The sequence below is a fragment of the Diuraphis noxia genome, unplaced genomic scaffold (assembly GCF_037042655.1).
Source record: "Diuraphis noxia isolate RWA-SAM2 unplaced genomic scaffold, SU_Dnox_SAM2 contig0002, whole genome shotgun sequence".
Taxonomy (NCBI): domain Eukaryota; kingdom Metazoa; phylum Arthropoda; class Insecta; order Hemiptera; family Aphididae; genus Diuraphis; species Diuraphis noxia.
In genome coordinates this window covers 70925089-70945413 of record NW_028301712.1, presented here as the reverse complement: position 1 = coordinate 70945413, position 20325 = coordinate 70925089, and the positions used below count along the sequence as shown (strand labels likewise).

The following is a 20325-nucleotide window of genomic DNA, read 5'->3' as shown; positions in this document are numbered from 1 at the left end:
TAAGTAAATTACCAATAGAAGACATTTCTAGAGAAAAATATCAAATTCAAATTCAAATATCAAAACTTTATTAATTAATAAGATGGTTTATAAAAAAGAAACCGCAATTATTTTAATGGTTATACTTTAAACAATAAATTCATAATATTTACTGTCTGAAAACAAATCTTACGGTATAAAGTTACTAATTGTTCTTTTTCTCAAATTAACTTCATCTTAATAAAGTATAATAATAATAACAATAACTTTCAGTTGTTTGCCTTATCATTAACTCAAAGTAATAAGGATATTTCCTTCATACTTTAATATTTATGATATAATTTTAAAATTTTAAAATTAAAATTATATATATATATATATATACTTATATACATATATATCTACACTAAAATATTTTTGTACAAATTTTATATAAAACATACCTGAATATCAAATGGAGTCATAACATTTCCTTGAGAGTCAATAGTGCCTTGTTGTTGTTGAGCATTGTTGGCATGGTATGAATTAAGATCCATTTGATTGGGATCTCCTTGTACTTGGAATTGTTGGTGTAAAGGCATGGTCATTCCATGATGATGATGATTCATTAGTTGTCCTTGATGTAGTGCACCATGCAAACTGTCAATAACCACTACATTATTGGAACCAGCATTAGCTACTTGATTGCTTGAAACTGCATTCATTGCAGTTTTGTTTATATCTTCTTCACAGGGTGAAGCTTGACGACTAAAACATTATATTATATTTATAAAACTTTTATATAAATATTTATAGGTGTTCTCATATTCTTTTGAAATTTATCACAAATTAATATTTTTCAATAAAAAAAACTTATTATTTATAGGGAAATACAAATTTAATAAATTATATTTTATGTAACTTAGAACTTAGAATGTGTTATCAGTTATAACTAAATGATATATCTTAATTTTTAAGAAGTATACATTTTAATTACATTAATTTATTTTAAATATCAATGCACATTTTACATTGAAACTTTTTTATCTAATAACAAATTTAGCTTAAAATTTTATATACCAGATAATTTACTTGACTTAAAACACTCATTATTTCAAAAACTATAAATGTTTTTAAAAATATTTTTGAAAAAAAATTATATTGTGAGAAGATGTCAGTGTATAATTTTTCTCTCTGAGCCGTGCATACCATAGAAAATTTATGTTTAGCAAGACCAACCAATGTTGTAACTCTATAATATTGGAATGAATTAACCAACGTCAAAATTTAAGCTAATAACATTACCTGTATCCCTATGTTAGATTTTTTACTATAATTTCACACTTAAAACATAAATTAAAATTAAAATAACATAAAATAGCCAACATGGAGACACAAGTAATGTTCTTAACTTAAGGTTTAATGATAGATGAATTCACTATAACATTAAAAGTAATAATAAATAGGAGTTTCCGCTAAATATAAATTTGCTTTATTGCACATGGATTAAAGAGTAAATAAATAATGTACTGGCATTCTTTTAACAATCTTGAATGACAACATACATTTTGTATTTAAACATAATAAATGACTATTTTTTATATAAATAAAACAAACAAAATAGCAAGAGAATAAAATACAATTGAATCATTAAATACTGAAAAATTACATAAAAATCTACCACAGAAAATAATAAAAATACAAGTTAAGAAATACATACAAAAATATGTTATAATATACTATACTCTATTTACAAAAAGAATATATAGAGTGAGGGATAAAAATATGTCCAGCTCATTCATTTATCCCCACTTTAGTTGCCTCTACTAATATCCTAACTTGCTCTTGTCCTACTTGTGACAATTTGTTGTATCAAGCAGTGGTGCACAATAACAAACAATCATTCCTGAAAGTAATGAATTGGAATATGGGGATATGGCAAAGCCTCTGTTCAGTTGTGATGCCAAAACCAGTATATACTTATTACAAATAGAGTATAAGAGGATTTCAGCAAACCACTTGTAACTCTTTGACCCATGTGCAACATTGAGAATTTACATTATAACCAATTTCAAGTTAACTTTAGTATTTAAGTGAATAGATCTATTATTAAACATAAACCTAAAAACAATATCCATGTTCTAATGTTGGCTTTAAGATGTTTCAATTTTTATGTAAGATGTTAGTGAGTTAATATTGTTACATTTAAAAAAATATATCTCATAAAGTAAAAGATCTAAATCATAAGTTTGATGATAGGTCAAATCACTTTAATACTAAAGCTAACTACACAAAGTTGGTTCTGCCTAATACAAATTGACTATGTTATCAGAGGATCAAAGATAAACAAACTAAACGCTGACATCCGCTGACAAAATATTTGGATCAAATACTCAAGTATAATATTTATTGTACAATTTGAAAGTATCAACATATCAACACAATAAAATAGTAAATTAAAGAACATATTTAAAAACTTAAAATACAACTTCTATAAGGATACAGGCACTCTAAATTCTTATTTTAAATTGTATAGAATAAACTAATAAAATTAGGGAATGTAAATTTAAAATTGCCATATACGAAAAGAAAATTGTGACTAATAAAATCAAATATGATAACTAAATAAATGTAATATGTCCAATAAATTTTAGTACATTTAGTAAATTTTTATAAAACACAATTATGATGAAATAACTTAAAAATAAATATATTAATAATTTTAAAAATATTAAAAAATATTAATATGAACAATATTGAGAAAATTAATTAAATAAATACTTTTTACTTACTGCTAATATAAATTTATAATTACATTTTGTCACATACTTAAACAATATTAAGAGGACGCTACACCCGCATGTATTGTCTCCGTCTTACAAGTGCGTAACATTGCAAAAACTGTTTCGCGCGGGAAAGAACCGAGAAGGCTACAGCTATAACTAAGAAACAAAATTTTCACCACATAATAAGGAGAACATTTACTGTGCAACGTTGTTTTCAATTTTTCGATATCACAAATAGAAAAAAAGTTCTTATTGTTTCAAAATGCATTATTTTTGCATTTTTCAAAATCGAATAACTTTTTTTTCAGTTCTAATATCAAAAAAATAAAAACAACGTTGCACAGTCGAAATTCCCTTTTATCTGTGGTGAGAATTTCGTTTTTTAGTTATGACTGTAGCCTTCTCGGTTCTTTCCCTCGCGAAACAGTTTTTGCAATGTTACGTACTTGTAAGACGGAGACAACACATGCGGGTGTAGCGTCCTCTAAAGATTATAAATAACTACTAAATATAAATACATAGATAGATACTACTATATTTAAAATATTTTATATGGATTTTCTCAGCAGTAAGAATATTAACAGAATTAATCTTTTAAATAAAGACAATACATTAACCATAATAACTTAGTTAGATTTTGTATAGTACAAATTCATAAGCTTGTTAAATAAATGCATTATGTATTTTAACATTTTAAAAGTATTTAATAAAATGAAGATATAAAATTTTTTTTTTAGAATATGATAGCAAAAAATATACTTCAACTCTTAAATCAGTTCTATTTGGTGAAATAAATAAATATGAATATATTTATCAATTTAAGACCTGCCATGATATAGTTTTGAGACTTAGGCTAAATTTTAGTTCAATAAAAACCTTAAGATTCTTTAATATTGTTTTTAAAACTAAATATAAACATTAATTATTACAACAAGAATTTATAATATGGCGTCATGAAACAAAATGTTTAGACTTTAAAGTTTTGACTTGTGTATAATGTATATCCAAGTCAAGAAATTCATAGTTACAAAACATCACAGTACTAGAAAATAATATCTTAAGATCTTAAGATTTTCAGTTCTTACAGAATGAAAACCAGATTAGCCAAAGTTTCAAATATGTCAAAGCTGAAGCATTGTTTTGTTCAATAAGTGATCCCATATGGTTATACGAGTATTTTCATAAATGTCAATTAATGATAATATAACATCCACTCTCGCAAGGATGTACATATGAGACCTACTGATACGCGTCATGGAAAAAATGTTGTGTAAGACATTTCATCACATATAACAATAATCATAATGAATTTACCTATATAACACTCCTTTAAAAATGACAGAACTCTTTAAATTGAAGATAAGAAAAAACCAAAAATTAAAACAGGTCAAGATTTGGATTAATGCATAGTTTAAAAGCAGAATTATTAAATCATTTAAAACTCTAAGTATAAGTACTCAAGTAACAAATATAGTTGGTATTTAACAAATTATTAAATGTAAATCTAAGTAGGTACTGAACACAATGAAATAAAACTTAATAATATTATTAATTAACTACAATAATTATAGAAAATTGGCTGATTACATGTAAGCGATATGTACAAATTATAATATATTTCTGATAGGATGTGAATTAATAAATATGTGGTATTAAAAAATGTATTAGATTATTTAGTATCAGTGTATTAAACAAAAAAATAATAAAAAGGAAAACAATATACCAAATATGTATTAAAAAACAAATATATTTAAAACTATAAAAACAGTTGTATTATAAATTTGTATTAAAAGTTTGATCCCATAAACCAAAATTGTCTGAAAGCAACAATTGTTGATTCATAAGTTCATGGTAAATGATGATAAAAACAAACAAAATATAGACTGCATAAGACTAAATCTTTTGAATAAAAAAAATAAAAGTAGTGTTAACATATTTTATCATTATTTAAAATAATATGGAACCAAATCATAGTTAATTATATTAATTATATATTTATATGTATATAACTTACTATCTTTAAGATAATGACTAATCCAAAATAAATAATAACACATAGGTAATAAGGGAATCATAGTTTAATATTGTTATAATAAGCTAATAGGTATATAGTTGGTCAAAATGTACCAACAACACTAACTTGATATATTTATCTTCGTCTAAGCCATTTTGTACTACTACCATTCCATTTTGTTGAACAACAGTCGAACAATTTCCATTTTCCATTTCTTTTTTATTACTATTTACAGAATCATAGGGAGAACCGGGAGGTTTTTCTTTTTCTTTCTTTATAGTTTCACCATCATTTGAACTCTGAAAAAAACAGCCATTAATACCTTATAATATTAGTATATTACTATATTATATTGAAATATACATACAATAACTAAATTTCTCATTCTAGGCTCTAAGGGCTCCATTTTATTTGGTGTACTGGCTAAAACATATTCAACCATCTTCATGCCAATTCCAGCCTCTGATGATCTTGGAGATAATATATTGCCAGTATCATTACCAACTGGAAAACCGGCCCCTCTTCTGGCTATATAACAAAAAGAATTCAACATGAAACACTTATTATTTAGTTCTAAGATATAAATAAAATATATTTTTCTGTAATTCTAGAGTATATATATTCAACATAAATTGTCACAATTTAATCTAATGCTATATGTAGTAGAATATTTATTTATTACATCATTTCAACATATTTAAATATGTAATTGTGTTTACATACATATAGATACGTGTCAATGAACACTAATTTATTTAAGGTTGAGAAAAACTTTAACCATAAGCTATACATAAATGCTATTATCTTAATTTTTAAACATACATTTTACTACATGTAAATATAAAATAAACAAATATTATAATATTTCTTTGCTCCATACACATACTATGTATTGAGAACTAAAAATATGAATAATAGATAAAACCGGTTCTGTAACTTGACTGCATTATTATTGATGTGATAATGAAAATGAAAATTATTTACTAGAAGACTGGTTTTTTTTATAACTTTACTATACTGCAGCAATGTACAGTAACAACAATGTGAAGTAATGCTATTTAAATTGAACTTGATTTAAGTTGAATACATTATCTACACTATTATAATAACTAAATGTTTGCATTCTTTTATAGATGTTGTTGGTAGATAAATGCAGTGACTTACTTCAACGGAAGTACACATTGTATAATTAATAAAAAGAAAACAATATTTCATGTATTAAAAATTACATAAAATAATGGATTTAGCTATATTATTTTAAATTGTCTATTTAAATTCTGACATGAGTAATTCAAATTTAAGTCAAATTTGACACTAAAATATTATTGAAGTATGGGTACCTACATAATTAGTAACCCTCTTATTGATACAGACTACTTATATTAAAATATAATCAATAAAATATAATCATCAAGGAACTCATAACCCCACAATTTTACTTATTTATAGGTAACTATCAAAATAATGATTAGGATTCACAAATTTTCTTTAAGGACAATTGTTTTGAATGGTATGACATTTTTAGTTTGATTTAAATTTCTAATAATATTACTGGGTTAATATTGAAAAGAACCTTTAAAAAACTCAAAGTTCAATTTCATGATTCATAGACTATTTTGTTCCTTTGCAAGAAAACAAAAATGTATTTGAAACTTTAAGTTGGATTAACAATAACTAAGAAAAACAACTATTCATTAAAATATCAAAGACTTACTATTAGAACTCCAAGTGGAATCTCTCCACATTTGATGATGATGATCATTTAAATTAAGTATGCCTTTAGGTCCATCTTCTTTGCCTTCTTCGACTCCCCATAACTTTTTTGTTGAAGATGCAATCTATAAACAAAATTTTATCTACTTTAGATCTTCATTTAAAAAAAATTGATTAAATATTATAACTTTTTGATAAATGCTTTATCAATATTTCTGAATTTAATATCTAACAACAATCCCGGAAAAATGACGAGTGCTCACGTCTAGTTTCTGTTTCTTATCTAACTTTTTATCAACATTATTTAAATCTAGTCAATTTTTAAACAATACCTATATTTGTAATAAGAGTCTAAAAACCTTTAACAATTAATTATTTTGGCAATTAACTATTTTATTTATAAAAAGTTATGTATGTAGTATAAATTTGTAAAAATATACTATCTATAGCAATATTAATTGAGCTCTTGTTTGTTTATATTTTATCGGGATTTTATGTATTTTTAACAAAGTATAATACTATAATATCATATTATGCATATGCACTTCTAAGATCCAAAGCTCAAAGCCTTTCAAAACTTTTCATCCATATCACTGAGCTGACAGATGTTTTAATTTTGAACTCTAACATTCTTGCTACATAGTATCCAAGTAGTTATTGAGCAAAAAGCAGTAGAGTTCAATAAAAGAAAATTAAGTTATTTTTTTCTTCGTAAAATCCGGAGTAAAATCTTTCATTTTGATATCATTACACGTCTACCATCTCGCCACAATTTTGGTTTGGTTTAAAAAAAGTTTGAAGATCCATGAATTCGAGATCCATCAAACGACGATTCAAACAACATAAGAACGATTATTTGAAATCACGAACGTATAAGTGGGTGCCCGGGGTCTAGCAGAAACTTAATCCCAAAAAGAACTGTCATCAGAGCAGCGATCCAATAAAATATGAAACGCCTCCGCGTCGTCTACGATAAGAACAACAATAAATTTGTCAATGATAGTGGCGGACGGTGGTTAGTAGTACGTAGTGATTGGTGGTGATTGGCGAATCTAACGAACCTCACTACCTATAACAACAACCACAACACCGGTGCCACTGCAGTATATATAGTATAATAACAATCTAACCAGTTTTACGACAGTCGACACCGCCGCCACCGGGCATGAAAAAAACCTCACAGGGACAGAACAAGCCCTAATGCAACTAAACACGAAACTATCAACCGCCACCATCGAACACGTTACGATGGCCATAAGTGCGGCGCGCATGTATTGAGGCACCGTGTGTAGCGTGTACACGCGGAGAAAAGGAAGATCAAAAGTGGCTTGGGCGGAGGCTCTGGAAGAGCTAAGATGACCTTGATCATAGAGGACAATGTCCGGACCAAGGTTTTCGCCGCCGATCAACTACTTAGTCGTGAACACATACGGCGCGCATGCGCAGAACAACATGCACTGAGACTCCTACACGAAACGCGACGTTACGATAATATTGTGTGCACGCCAGTGGCGTAGACGAGTTTTATGATTTTTTTATGCTAGTCTTCAGCAGTTTACCGAAGATTCGTAACAATAAACAAAAACATGCGCGATGTATGTACACACGAAGGACGAGAGCAGGGAAAAATACGATGATGAGAATATTAAGTTATAATAGTAATATCGCGATATCAACACACTCGTACGCGGTTACCAGCTACGAAGCAGAAATAAGCAGAGAAATACGAAGCCATTCCCCCACAAACGAGGAGCACCCTAAATCGCTCACAACCCCGACCCTTCGATAAGAAGCGTCGTCCGTGCTGTCACTCGACAGCCGGTATGGTAACATAGCAAACGGCTGCCGTCGCACCACGCGCGCCATTATATCATAGCGGAAGCTTCGGTACCTAGCCGAAACGTCCGTTTATTATTTAATTTTGCCGCCTCCTCGCTGTGGCATAGCCATCACGCAGTGAATATGTTTTTATTACATTAATAAGTAAAAACTCGGTAATAACTAATAAGTAATCAGCAATAACGTATGCGAATTATCAATACGTAATTTAATACACCAAACGTCGATTTAGACGCACTCCATATTATATTTATAAAGACGACATATAGTAGATTATTGTACTATTACTTATAATTGATTAAATTAGTAGTTAACGACATAGTTTTCAGATAAAGATAATTATGTACTTATATGTTATTATTATAGTCGACTGTTGACTAAAACTCATATAATATGAATGAAATTCAAAAATAGGAAGCACCAATTTATTATAAAAGTAGGTATAATATGACTATTTATGTTTCAAGCATATTACAGGGAGCCAGGGACTATTTTGTATGTACCAACAACCAAAAAGATACCTACATTTTCCAAAAAATGTACTGACACGAGACAAAATAGCCTACCTTAGTAGGTACCTACGTAACAACATTAACATAATTATCCTATATGCTAGAGGCACAAAGTAGTTACTTAGACGTTCTAAGGATTTTTCAACGGAAAGGGATGAAAGAAATTGTTACATGATAAGCCGTAAGGGTTACCAAAAATAGACAAAATATATATCACTATAATATGTAAGAAAATAAAGAGCCTTGGGGGGGATCTATCCCCCATATCCCCCCCGTGAGAACACCCATGGTAACTACTAACATATTATATTATTCTGATTACATTACGCTCTAAATTATATCTATGTACTTTAAGTATATTGTTAGTCAGTTATAAGTGCTACCTACCAAAAATACAAATCTATAAACCAAATTTAAATTTAAATATAAATTAAAAAAATCGTTTATGATAAAGAGGTCAGGTATATATTATACGTATGTTATAAATAAATTTGTAGAGAAAGACGACTAAATATTTAAAACCCTTAGTTTAAAAATAAATATATAATTATAAATTTGTAGACGCTATTATTTTATTGAGACATGTCGGTTAATTGTTATTGCCTATTAATCAATTTTTTGTATGAAAAAAAGAATTGTTAGACATTTTTTTAAGTCTCTGTCCTCTTCATATGGTTTTAATGTTTTTTTTTTTCAATTCTACTGTCAAGTGTAATGTAACATTTTTTCCGTTTTTTTCCTTCCAAGCTTAAAAATTGTCGATCAAACAATAAGTCTCCATGCTGAGCTTCTAATTTAAGACATTTGTAATAAAGAGCTAAAAAAGTTGGTCGAGGTCTATTAAATTGTTTATTTAATCTGCTGTTCCAGCCTTCAACGATATTATTTGTCCTGTGTCTTTTTTGGAAGCAATTCCATATATCTCTGGATATTATTCTATTTCACAATGACATCGATAACGTTGTACCAATAATTTGTATATATACGTAAAAATAATATAAAAAAGGAAAGTTAGATTTTTAAAATAGTATAGGTTTAACTTTATTATTATTATATTATCAGTATTGTAAAACCAGTTCACATATGTAAAAAAAAATAGTGACCGCAAGTGCCACCAAAAAGGTATTGACCGCGCAACTGTGCCGACCGCATCTGTGCCGATACCCACCAAAAGATAGATACCTCGATAGATACATATCAACTTTTACATAAAACCATTAAATGTAATTTAACTTCGAATAATAATACACATACCGTTGAAGTGTATAAGTAAATAAACTCAAAATAAAATAATGAAATTAATAATATGCATTAAATATTTAAGTTTTAAACACAAGTAATATCATAATTTATAATATATATTTGGTACGTAGTCAGTGTTGAATCCAGACAATTTTTCTGGGGGGGCTCACTTTTTTTTTCATTGGTGAATGGTGATACGTCATTTTAGTATTATGAATTATATCTATTAATAGGTAGTTAGTCTTATTTCAATTTATAATTTAGACATTTCAAATTTATATAAAACTACAAAACAAATTAAAAACAAATTATTTTTTTTTAAATTTTTAAATCAATCTCAGATTAATCTAACGTCGTCACATTATAAATTGTATTATTACAATTTATTAAAATTCATAAATTATAAATATTGAAAAAATTACAAAATAAATTAGAAACCTATTAATTATTTATATTTAAATTAGTATTGTGCATTTGATAAATAAGTACATTTTGTTGAAAGTCAGGGGGGAAATAAATTTCAGGGGGGCGAACGCCCCCCCCCCTCTGAAGTATACCTGGATTCAACACTGTACGTAGTACTTACATTAATTATATATACTTCAAATAATTTAATACCCCCTCACAATCTAGGTTAAGTTAAACGTACAACTATTTCTGCATTTTATAAACTTTAAAATTGTCAACGGTTTGTATTTTTAACTGCATGCATAATAGGTAAGTTTAAATCTCATTTAAAAACTGAACTGCGAATTATGTTTTGTAAAACAATCCGTCCAAACTTTTAACATTTTAAAATCATCAAATTATAATTATTTTTTTTTTATCAAAAGGCTTTGACAAATCATTATACAAAACCTTCTAATCTAAAAGTAAATATAGTTAGGTAGCTGATTCTCATATTAATATTATCCGCAAATATTTTTTTGGTAAACCAATCCGTAACTTTAATATTTTTAAATCATAGAAAATCTTAAATATATATACATAAACTACCTAACAAATAATAAGTTTTATATAACTCAATATTTATTACTTATTAAATATCACTGGTCTACGAGTTATCTCCTCATATTAATATTGTCCGCATGTTTTTTTTTTTTTGGTAAACCAATCCGTAACATTAATATTTTTAAAATCATAGGAATTCTTAAATTTATATTTAAAAAAATAACAAACAATGTAAGGTGATAAGTACATATCAAAAATTACTGATTTACGAGTTATCTCCTCATATTAATATTGTCCGCATGTTTTTTTTTTTGGTAAACCAATCCGTAACATTAATATTTTTAAAATCATAGGTGATAAAAAATTTACAAAATAGTATATTTTCAAAATATTTTTCTTACAAGACTAATAATCACCTCATAAAAATTTTGTCCGCATAACTTATTTGGTAAACCAATCCGTAACATAAATTGTTTTAAATCATAGGTGATTATTAATTTACGAATATGAATAAGTGTTGAAGTAACTACCAAAGTTGTTGGGAGTTTTAAAAAATTGCATATCAATGATAGGTTGATAAGTAAATACACAAATATATAAGTATATGAACATTTAAAAAACGCACCTATACACATTAATTAATTTTAAAAATATAAGATTGTCTTAACAATTAATAATAATTAAATACTCAAGTAAATCAGTTTAATCTCCTCATATTAATCTCGTCCGCATATTTTACTTAGTAACCATTGGTACCTATAAGCATTGTTAATTCAGGTAAAACCAATAAATAAACATGTTTGATTAAAACAAAATTAGTTCTTAAAAGTCTAGAACTTGAGGACGCGATTGTGTGTTGTCTCCGTCTTACAAGTGCATAACATAGCAAATTTTACGCTCAACTGAACTGATCACGTTTAGCTCCGTTAGTTTAATATTTAGAGTGAATTGGCCTCTTATAAAAATTAAAGGTAACACTATTATCTAGATTCTAGGGCTTCCCATAGGCTTTTGCATTTTAATTTTAAAGTGAGTTATTCGTATTTTAAGATATAAAACTTACAATTTTAAAATACTCCTTTAAAATTAAATATGATAAAAAGCCTATGAGAAACCTAGATAATAATGTAACCTTTATTTTTCATAAGAGGTCGATTAACTCTAAATTTTAAACCAACGGACCTAAACGTAATCTACTAAATGTAAAATTTGATTTGTTACCCACTTGTAAGACGGAGACAACTACACACGGGTAGGTAATCACGTCCTCTTAACAATAATATATTACCAATTTCCACATACTAATATTTGTCTGAGTATACATTTTGTTTGGTAAACCAATCCGTAATTTAAATATTTTTTAAATCATAGGTGGTTATGCATTTATTAAAAACTTAAAATAAGTGTTTTCATAAAATAGTATTAATTATCAATAACAAGTTAACTACGAATATTCACCTCATATTAATGTTTTCCGCACAACTTATTTGGCAAACCAATCCGTAACTTAATTATTTTAAATCATAGGTGATTATAAATTTATGAACATAAATAAATATTTTACTAAGTTACACCTAACTTAGGTTAGGTTAGGTTAACTTAGATGACCTAAGTTAAGTTTCGAGAATTATTATTTTAAATGATAGGTAAATAGATAAATTAATATAAATTATTTGGTATTAAGGATCGTAGCTCTACAGTTTAATAAAATAATACTTTATATTACTAGGTACCTATATACAGTAAAGTAACAATAAGTAAACATACAATTATTATAAAAATATAACAGTAGTAATTTTATGTAGGACCTATGGGTAGATAATAATAACTTTTTAAAAGGCGGTTGTCTTTAATAATTAAGATCGACTGTAGTATGTTTGGTAGATACTGTCACTTTTCCAAACCTACGTACTAATTTGGGATGGCATTACACAGCTGTAAGATGTAGATATAAGAGTGTATTTACGTCCTCTTGATGAAAACCAATATAAAAAATTTAGTTATACAAAAGTGGTTGTATCTCTTAAACACATGTTTGGTATGTATGATGACGAGATCAATGCGCAGTAAAGAGATTTACGTGTTTAGTTTACTCGTAAATATATTACATCCTGTCCAAGATATTTTGTTGTTATAAAATAAAAGTACAAAAAAATATAAACAAAAAGAACAGTAAGTATATTATATATAAAACTAAAATTATAATGATAATCAAAACAGACTTATATAAGTAAGTGTTATTTTATTTAATAAGATAATACGGGGATATATATTACAAAATGTATAATCGTAGAAATATTTACTTGGACTAATAAAATTAATAGTCAAATAAGTTTTTGATATAAAATAGGTAGTTCACTAGTGTTCTTTTAAGATAAAAAAAGCCTCTCTCCACAACCAAAAACGAATGTTTTTAACAGGGTATTAATGATAAGTTGGTAGTTACTCGTTCATCTGTTCAAGTTGAGTAGAACTCTTGACAGTAAAATTATATTTGAGCTAATAACTCAAGACTCAAGCAATAAACAGTTTCAATTTTATAAACGTTTTATACGGCAAAACCTTCCGAAATCTGCACAATACACAACACGATTATTTTATAAAAATAAAAAAAACATTTGATACAAATATTTTTACACGTCACGTACCTACTTTGCATCACGATAATAATAAAACATATTTCTGGAAAACTTAACCCGAACAGTAATTTACGTGTAAAAAAAACAACCAATCATATAAAAATTCTCTAGGTAAAAAGTCCGATGGCGATTTTTTATTATCTTTTTCTATTTAATACTGCTTGCTTCTGTAATGACTATATAAGTACTTATCATTGTATATATCCCTGTACTCTTTCTCTAATTGCCAATTGGGCTTAAGTTGATTAAAATACATAAATAAAATAAAATATGTATAATATAGCAAAACATAAATCATATATTATACCTATATTATTATTTGCTATAGTAGCAGAGTTGAAAACAAGACCAAGACAAAACACGTGGGGTAACAAAATATACGCCACAGTGGATAGACTCCGCGATTTATTGATCAGGCCCGGTACCGCCCGGTAAGGTTTCCCACTAACTCCTGCGGAGAACCCGACACGGCGACACCCACGTGTTGCACGCTCTCTACCACAACACATTTAAATTCGCCAACCGAAGCGGCAGCAGCAATTCCCCGTCACCCTACGAAACATATACAACGTAGGTACCGCGCACTCGTGCGGTGGAGGGAATAGACGGGCTCTAGAAATAACAGGAGCGTCTAAACACGGGAATGCACCTCATGCATACTGCGCATGTGCGTGATTTATTTTTCCACTATCATTATGATATTATGTTGTTATCAATATTATATCAAATCGACACACGAAAATAATTAAATGAATCAAATGTTTATTAAAATTGAAACATTAACATTTGTCTTGTGCTTTAACGCCTTCAACACAATATTCTCCAATATTTTATTTTAGAAAAATTATTGTAAGTATTATCAGTTAAATTGTATTATATAAAATAGTAATAATAATACGTGTTGCAGGCTAAAGACCTTTGATGTCGAAGCCTTAATAAATTTATAAAAAAAAAAAAATTAGTGTTGGTATAATAATTTACAGTTTGTCATTTAATTTTTATGCCACTGTTAAGATTCTTAAACCATCAATTGTCATCCATTGAAAAATAAGTTTGTCTACAATAGAAAGATGAAAACAAAATTAATTTATACATTAATCTGGTTATTTTGAAACTCAACGGCTCGACAGTCAACAATAATAATTATAATTTATACTTAATGTATATAATGTATTTACTATTAAGATAATATTGAAGTTTTATCTTAAAGATACCTATTTGTGAATTGTATTTTTAATACTCAATAAGACTTTTAATAAATAGCCTTTTGGGAATACATTTTGATAAAGTCTAGTTTATGATATGATTATGTTGATAGGTAAATAAGTAATTGGGTAAAATATAGATAAACATTATAAAGGGCACATTTCTCTAGACATACAAAAACAGTTATTGCTGTTAATGACAGATAATATGTAGATAGTGTAAAATACTTAAACATTTCCATACGCGTATTTTTAGTTTAAACATATTATTTATATACAGTTATTTTAAATAAAATAAAAAATTATTATACCAACACTAATTATTATTACTATGTTATTTATTTTATATAGTTAAATTTAACAGGTAATACCTACTTACAATATTTTTTCTAAAATAAAATATTGGAGAATATTGTGTTGAAGGCGTTAAAACACAAGAAAAATGTAAACGTTTCAATTTAAATAAACATTTGATTCATTTAATTATTTTCGTGTGTTGATCTGATATAATATTGATAACAGCATAACATAATGATAGTGGAAAAATAAATAACGCGTATGCGCAGTATGCATGAGGTGTATTCCTGTGTTTAGACGCTCCTAGCATAAATAACCACGCGAGTAGCGCGCACTCACAGGTAAAACGACGCATTGCCATTTTAATCCCAGACCCGCCGTTAGGCCAACGGCCTACTTTAGTCGATTGTCTTTTATTTATTCATATTAATGGCAGAGATCCAAAACTAAGAAAATTTACAAGAAAATGTTTTCACATAAACTGCAAAGTTAGTGGCTAATTAAGTGAATAATAATGAATTTATTAAATACCGTTTACTCGGCGCTCGACCAACTACCTAACTGCCAACCAATCTCCCATTAACATGATTCGAAACAAACAAAAACCACCGTGATAATCCACCTCTCGATTCACCTCAATTCCGAAACAATTAAAACAAAATATCTATCAGTAAGCCATAAATTAAAATAATGGATTGTAATTTGTTGGTGGAACACTGCATTATGAACAGATAGTAATAGTATAAAAGCTAATAAATAATAATTTACCATTTCAGACGTATTTTGATTAAAATATAAAAATATGCGTCAGGTTACTGTTTTATTAAATAGGTTACCAAATGAATTGTAGAAATAATAAATGTCATTAAGATATATATTTTATAACAAAATATGAAATAACGAATTATTGAATTAGGTAGGTATAATCATTATATTATTATATTTTTTTTTAATGTAAGTCTTAGGAAAAACAATATAATATTTTAAATTACTATATCTAGCTCCCACATAAAATGTTAAGATTAATTTTTTTACTAAGAATTATCAAGGTTTTCTAAAACGTGCAACTCAGTGTAAGCACATTACTTAGGTTATGCTTCTTACGTATTATGAATAATTTACTATTACCATTTTGCTTTACTTCGGTTACTTAATATAATTAAATGCACGTATAGAAATAAAAAAATGGGCTTTTTAGGTACCACAACTTAAATAACTATTAATTCGAGTACTTTTATCACATAATATATTAACATATTTTTTATCAGAATTTAGGTAGGTACGGGTATAGGTATAGGTATATATAGGTACCTTTTACACCGCGAAATTTATAAAAATTACTTAGTATTAATTTTTTACAATTGATTATGGCAAAATATTTGACTTTTGCATTAAATTTTACCAATTTAAGTTCATCGTACAGTTTGGACTATTTCATGCCATTTAACGAAAAAAAAAATTCCAGATTGTTTAGAAATTAATATGATAGAGATATTATTTTGTAGAGAATAAGAATATCCAACTTGGCTTACATACGTGTCAGTGAAAATTTATAAAAATCTATCGTCTGTTTGGAATAGGTAGGTAGTTTTTCTACACCGGTAAACACATCAAAAAAATATATTTCAATAAGGGAATAATAATTAATGTACGATAATAATAATTATAATTATTACGATAATTATTAATTATTTATAAGCAATGTAAGAGGTATTTAAGATACCAACATTATATCTACCTACTCATTAGGTATTTGATATAATGTAAAATTATGTAAACAATTTTGTCAATAAAAAATAATATGCATAATAGAACCAATAATACTTTGTGATAAACGAAACAATTATAATATGGCATTAGAAGTCTTCGCGAGTGAATAGAAAGGGAAAGGAATATTTTTGACTTTGGGCCCATATGCATTTTCTTTACAATCATAGTAAATAATAATACAGAAAATCGAGATCAAATGGTTTTTCAAAGGCATACGTAAAACCAAAATAAAATCAACCAATCCAGCTCACTTCAGCATCAAGATCCCTCTCAAAAACTAATCAATTTTGAACAACCCTATTAGCGTTTAACACCATAACAACGTAATTCTTTTTCGTTACTTTCGCCGATTCATTTAATAAGAAAAATAGAAAACAGTTTTCTGCTCGAATAATTCGACACGTCGATTTGGCAAGACGTTAAATTTTCGAATACAAATTTTACAACGGACGAGGAGTTCACGAGTAAAAAACCGAAAATAAAGAAAAACGTGGAGAAATCCGGGGCTGAACGACTCTCAACGACGGGTGTTCTACTTGTGTGACGAACACGGGAAGATTCAAGATACCAGAACGGATATTATATAATTCAGCAGAGACGACACCGGCAACTACAGAACCCCACGAAGTAGTTGCCCATAAGTAACCTACCTACCTAGGCTACGACTCACATGCACAGGAACGGAGTCGAACAACGGAAACCGTACAATTCACACAATTCGTACAAAAGGCGTGAGCATGACACAACAACAAGCACACGCACGAGGAGGATGACACAGCTCGCATCGTACGCACCGCACAGACAACAAACAATGAAATCATAACCTCAAAAAAAAACATACGTACGCATGCCATATATGGGACGCATATTATCATCATAATAATAATAATATTGAACTAAGTTAACAAATATCACGTCAACCGCGAAACGTGCGTAATGTAGTCGATATGATACGACGATTTTGTGAGATCGCGTAATATGCCCCAACGAACGTGCTCCCAAACCAGTTGTCACTATTGTTGTGGACCGCGGGGATTGATCTTTGATGATAGCATTCGCATATTACTCAATACTCTATGGGAAAATCACAAACGACGTCTCTCCGAGATAATAATAATTTCGTATTACGGGCCGAGAGCGTTGGGCACGCGTTTTCTGGGGCAGACCTTGTGCGCCAGTGCGAAATGCGAATTCGCCGCCGCCGTCGTTTTCTAACCTTGAAAATCGGTCTAGCGCGCGCAAACACACGCGCCCACCGACGACGGCGGCTCGCTCGAGAACAAAAGCGTCGGCCTGACCGGTAGACTATCAAACTCAACCATAAACGCGGTGGGGGCACACTCCGACTTACTACTTACTAGTTACTATAATATTATCGTAACGCGCACGTGATGGGTATAATAATATTGTTATTATTATTATTATTATTATTATACCGTACAAGTATGTAATATATTATTTTATACGGATTTATACGAGATCGACGACGCCGGCAGCCGTTCGTTAGCTGTGAAATACTCTACCGATCGCTCACCATTTCCGTGCCCATGTCTTTCATGGTTGTCGGTTTGAACTCCTGCGACAAAATCATGCGTGTCTCCTCGGCGACGTGGACGAAACACGACGGCGTGTGGGTGAGCGGTTTAGTGTTCTACCCTACCACAACCGGCTTACGACCACATGTACTATTATATAGCAGTGACTCGGCGGGGGTGCGAATGACGCGCGCGAAACACGGTAAACTCGCGTGTTCATAAGACTATCAATTCGTTATTACACAAACACTCGTCGGAACAACACACGTCGAATCATATATTTACACACTATTTACAGAGATGTGACTACGGGGATGGGGAGAACGATATCGAGTGAGAGAACCGTTTGCCGAAATGCGAAATGTGTCCGGCTAATCGATGGCAGTAGATAATAATAATAATAATAATATTGCAGCAAAATCACACGGTTAACGGACGCGCCGGGACGGCAACATTTCGCACACGCACACGGACACACACTGAGCAGTGAGTACTGACACTGGCGCGGTGGCTGAGGGCTGCGGCCGCGGCTACCGGTCGCCCGCCACCCACTACCCACCGAACACCAAACCCGGTTGAAAACACTAGCGCTCCTCGCGCGCGCCGGCACAGCGGAATGTTTTTTAAAATAATATTATAATGCTATCATACGATTATATTATGTTGTTATTATTTATATTTGTATCCCTCCAAGCGGGAGTTCAAAACAATCGTGCGCTGACGACACATAATATCGTTTGTCTCTGAAATTTGAATAATATTGTTTTGCTTCGTATGCGCGACGCGATCAAATTACGATAGTTATAAATTATAATACGACCGACGACGAAAGCCGATAATATTATAAACTTAATAAATCGTTATAGACGTCTACGTCAATTTGTATATATGACGAGAATATTGTACAATTCCACCTCAGTCGCTGTGTTCTGTCGTTCCGTCGCTATCATTACTTTCGATATATTTTAAATAATGTAAAACATTATGTAAGGTCGTTATAAAATTAGTCACTTATTAATAATTGTTATATTATTAATTATTATATACCCGTAACAAAACTGCAGAAGAAACCATTGCACCAAAACGTCCAAAACGCACGGCGCGCGTGCGCGTTTGCGTCGGTACAACAGGTAGACACGACACGCGCGCATCAGGAGCCCTGGTACACCCGTGAGGTGGCGGTGCGTAGTCGTCATGATATGTGACGGGCGCGGATAGATTCGCGAGTCGCAACGGACGACGGACACGGGACAATCGCAAAGCGAACACCACGACGCCAACGCGTCGTTCGCTCTGGTCGTCGACACCCGGCGTGCCGTTCAACGCGACATTTCAATGATATTGTTGTGTTACACACGGCACATGAACGTTTGATGATGTCGGACGACGACGACTTCTAATCACCAACATTTTCGATTTCGAATATCGGTGACGGGCGCATGCCGCTTTTCGCGTATAAAATTCCAACTATTCCGAAGATAATCGGCCTATAGATAGACGGCAAGCTGCGTGCGAAAAGCAGAGAAATGCAATTGTTTTTTCCGCGTAATTCCACAAACAAGATTTATCTCTCGGTACCATATTATAATAAAATTTACAATTATGGATACTTTAAATTATATTTGCATGAAAATAAATTCTAAACTAATAATCAAGCATTATTCTGTTGCTAATTGCTATGGCAACAGTAAATAACTCTCGATGACGTCATTTGCAGTATAGTCACTTATCTAGCTTATTATTGACACTTATATCCGTAAGCCTAAATCATCTGATATCATTATAATTTATAAATATATAATACAATGCACAAACAAGACAGTAACAACAAATATAGTATTATAGTACAAATGAACTTGAGCTA

General features: G+C 29.7%; 1 protein-coding gene across 2 annotated transcripts in view; it reads right to left on the bottom strand.

Moving 5' to 3' along the window:
* LOC107173099 (pumilio) overlaps positions 1-20325 on the bottom strand; it is a 108153-nt gene that overhangs the window by 79402 nt on the left and 8426 nt on the right. For both annotated transcript variants that reach the window (XM_089221066.1, XM_089221067.1), the window contains exons 6-9: positions 6473-6596; positions 5126-5286; positions 4885-5057; positions 423-726 (exon numbers count right to left, since the gene is read on the bottom strand). In XM_089221066.1, the coding sequence (XP_089077192.1) occupies positions 423-726; positions 4885-5057; positions 5126-5286; positions 6473-6596 (762 nt within the window). The remainder of the gene's footprint in view (positions 1-422; positions 727-4884; positions 5058-5125; positions 5287-6472; positions 6597-20325) is intronic.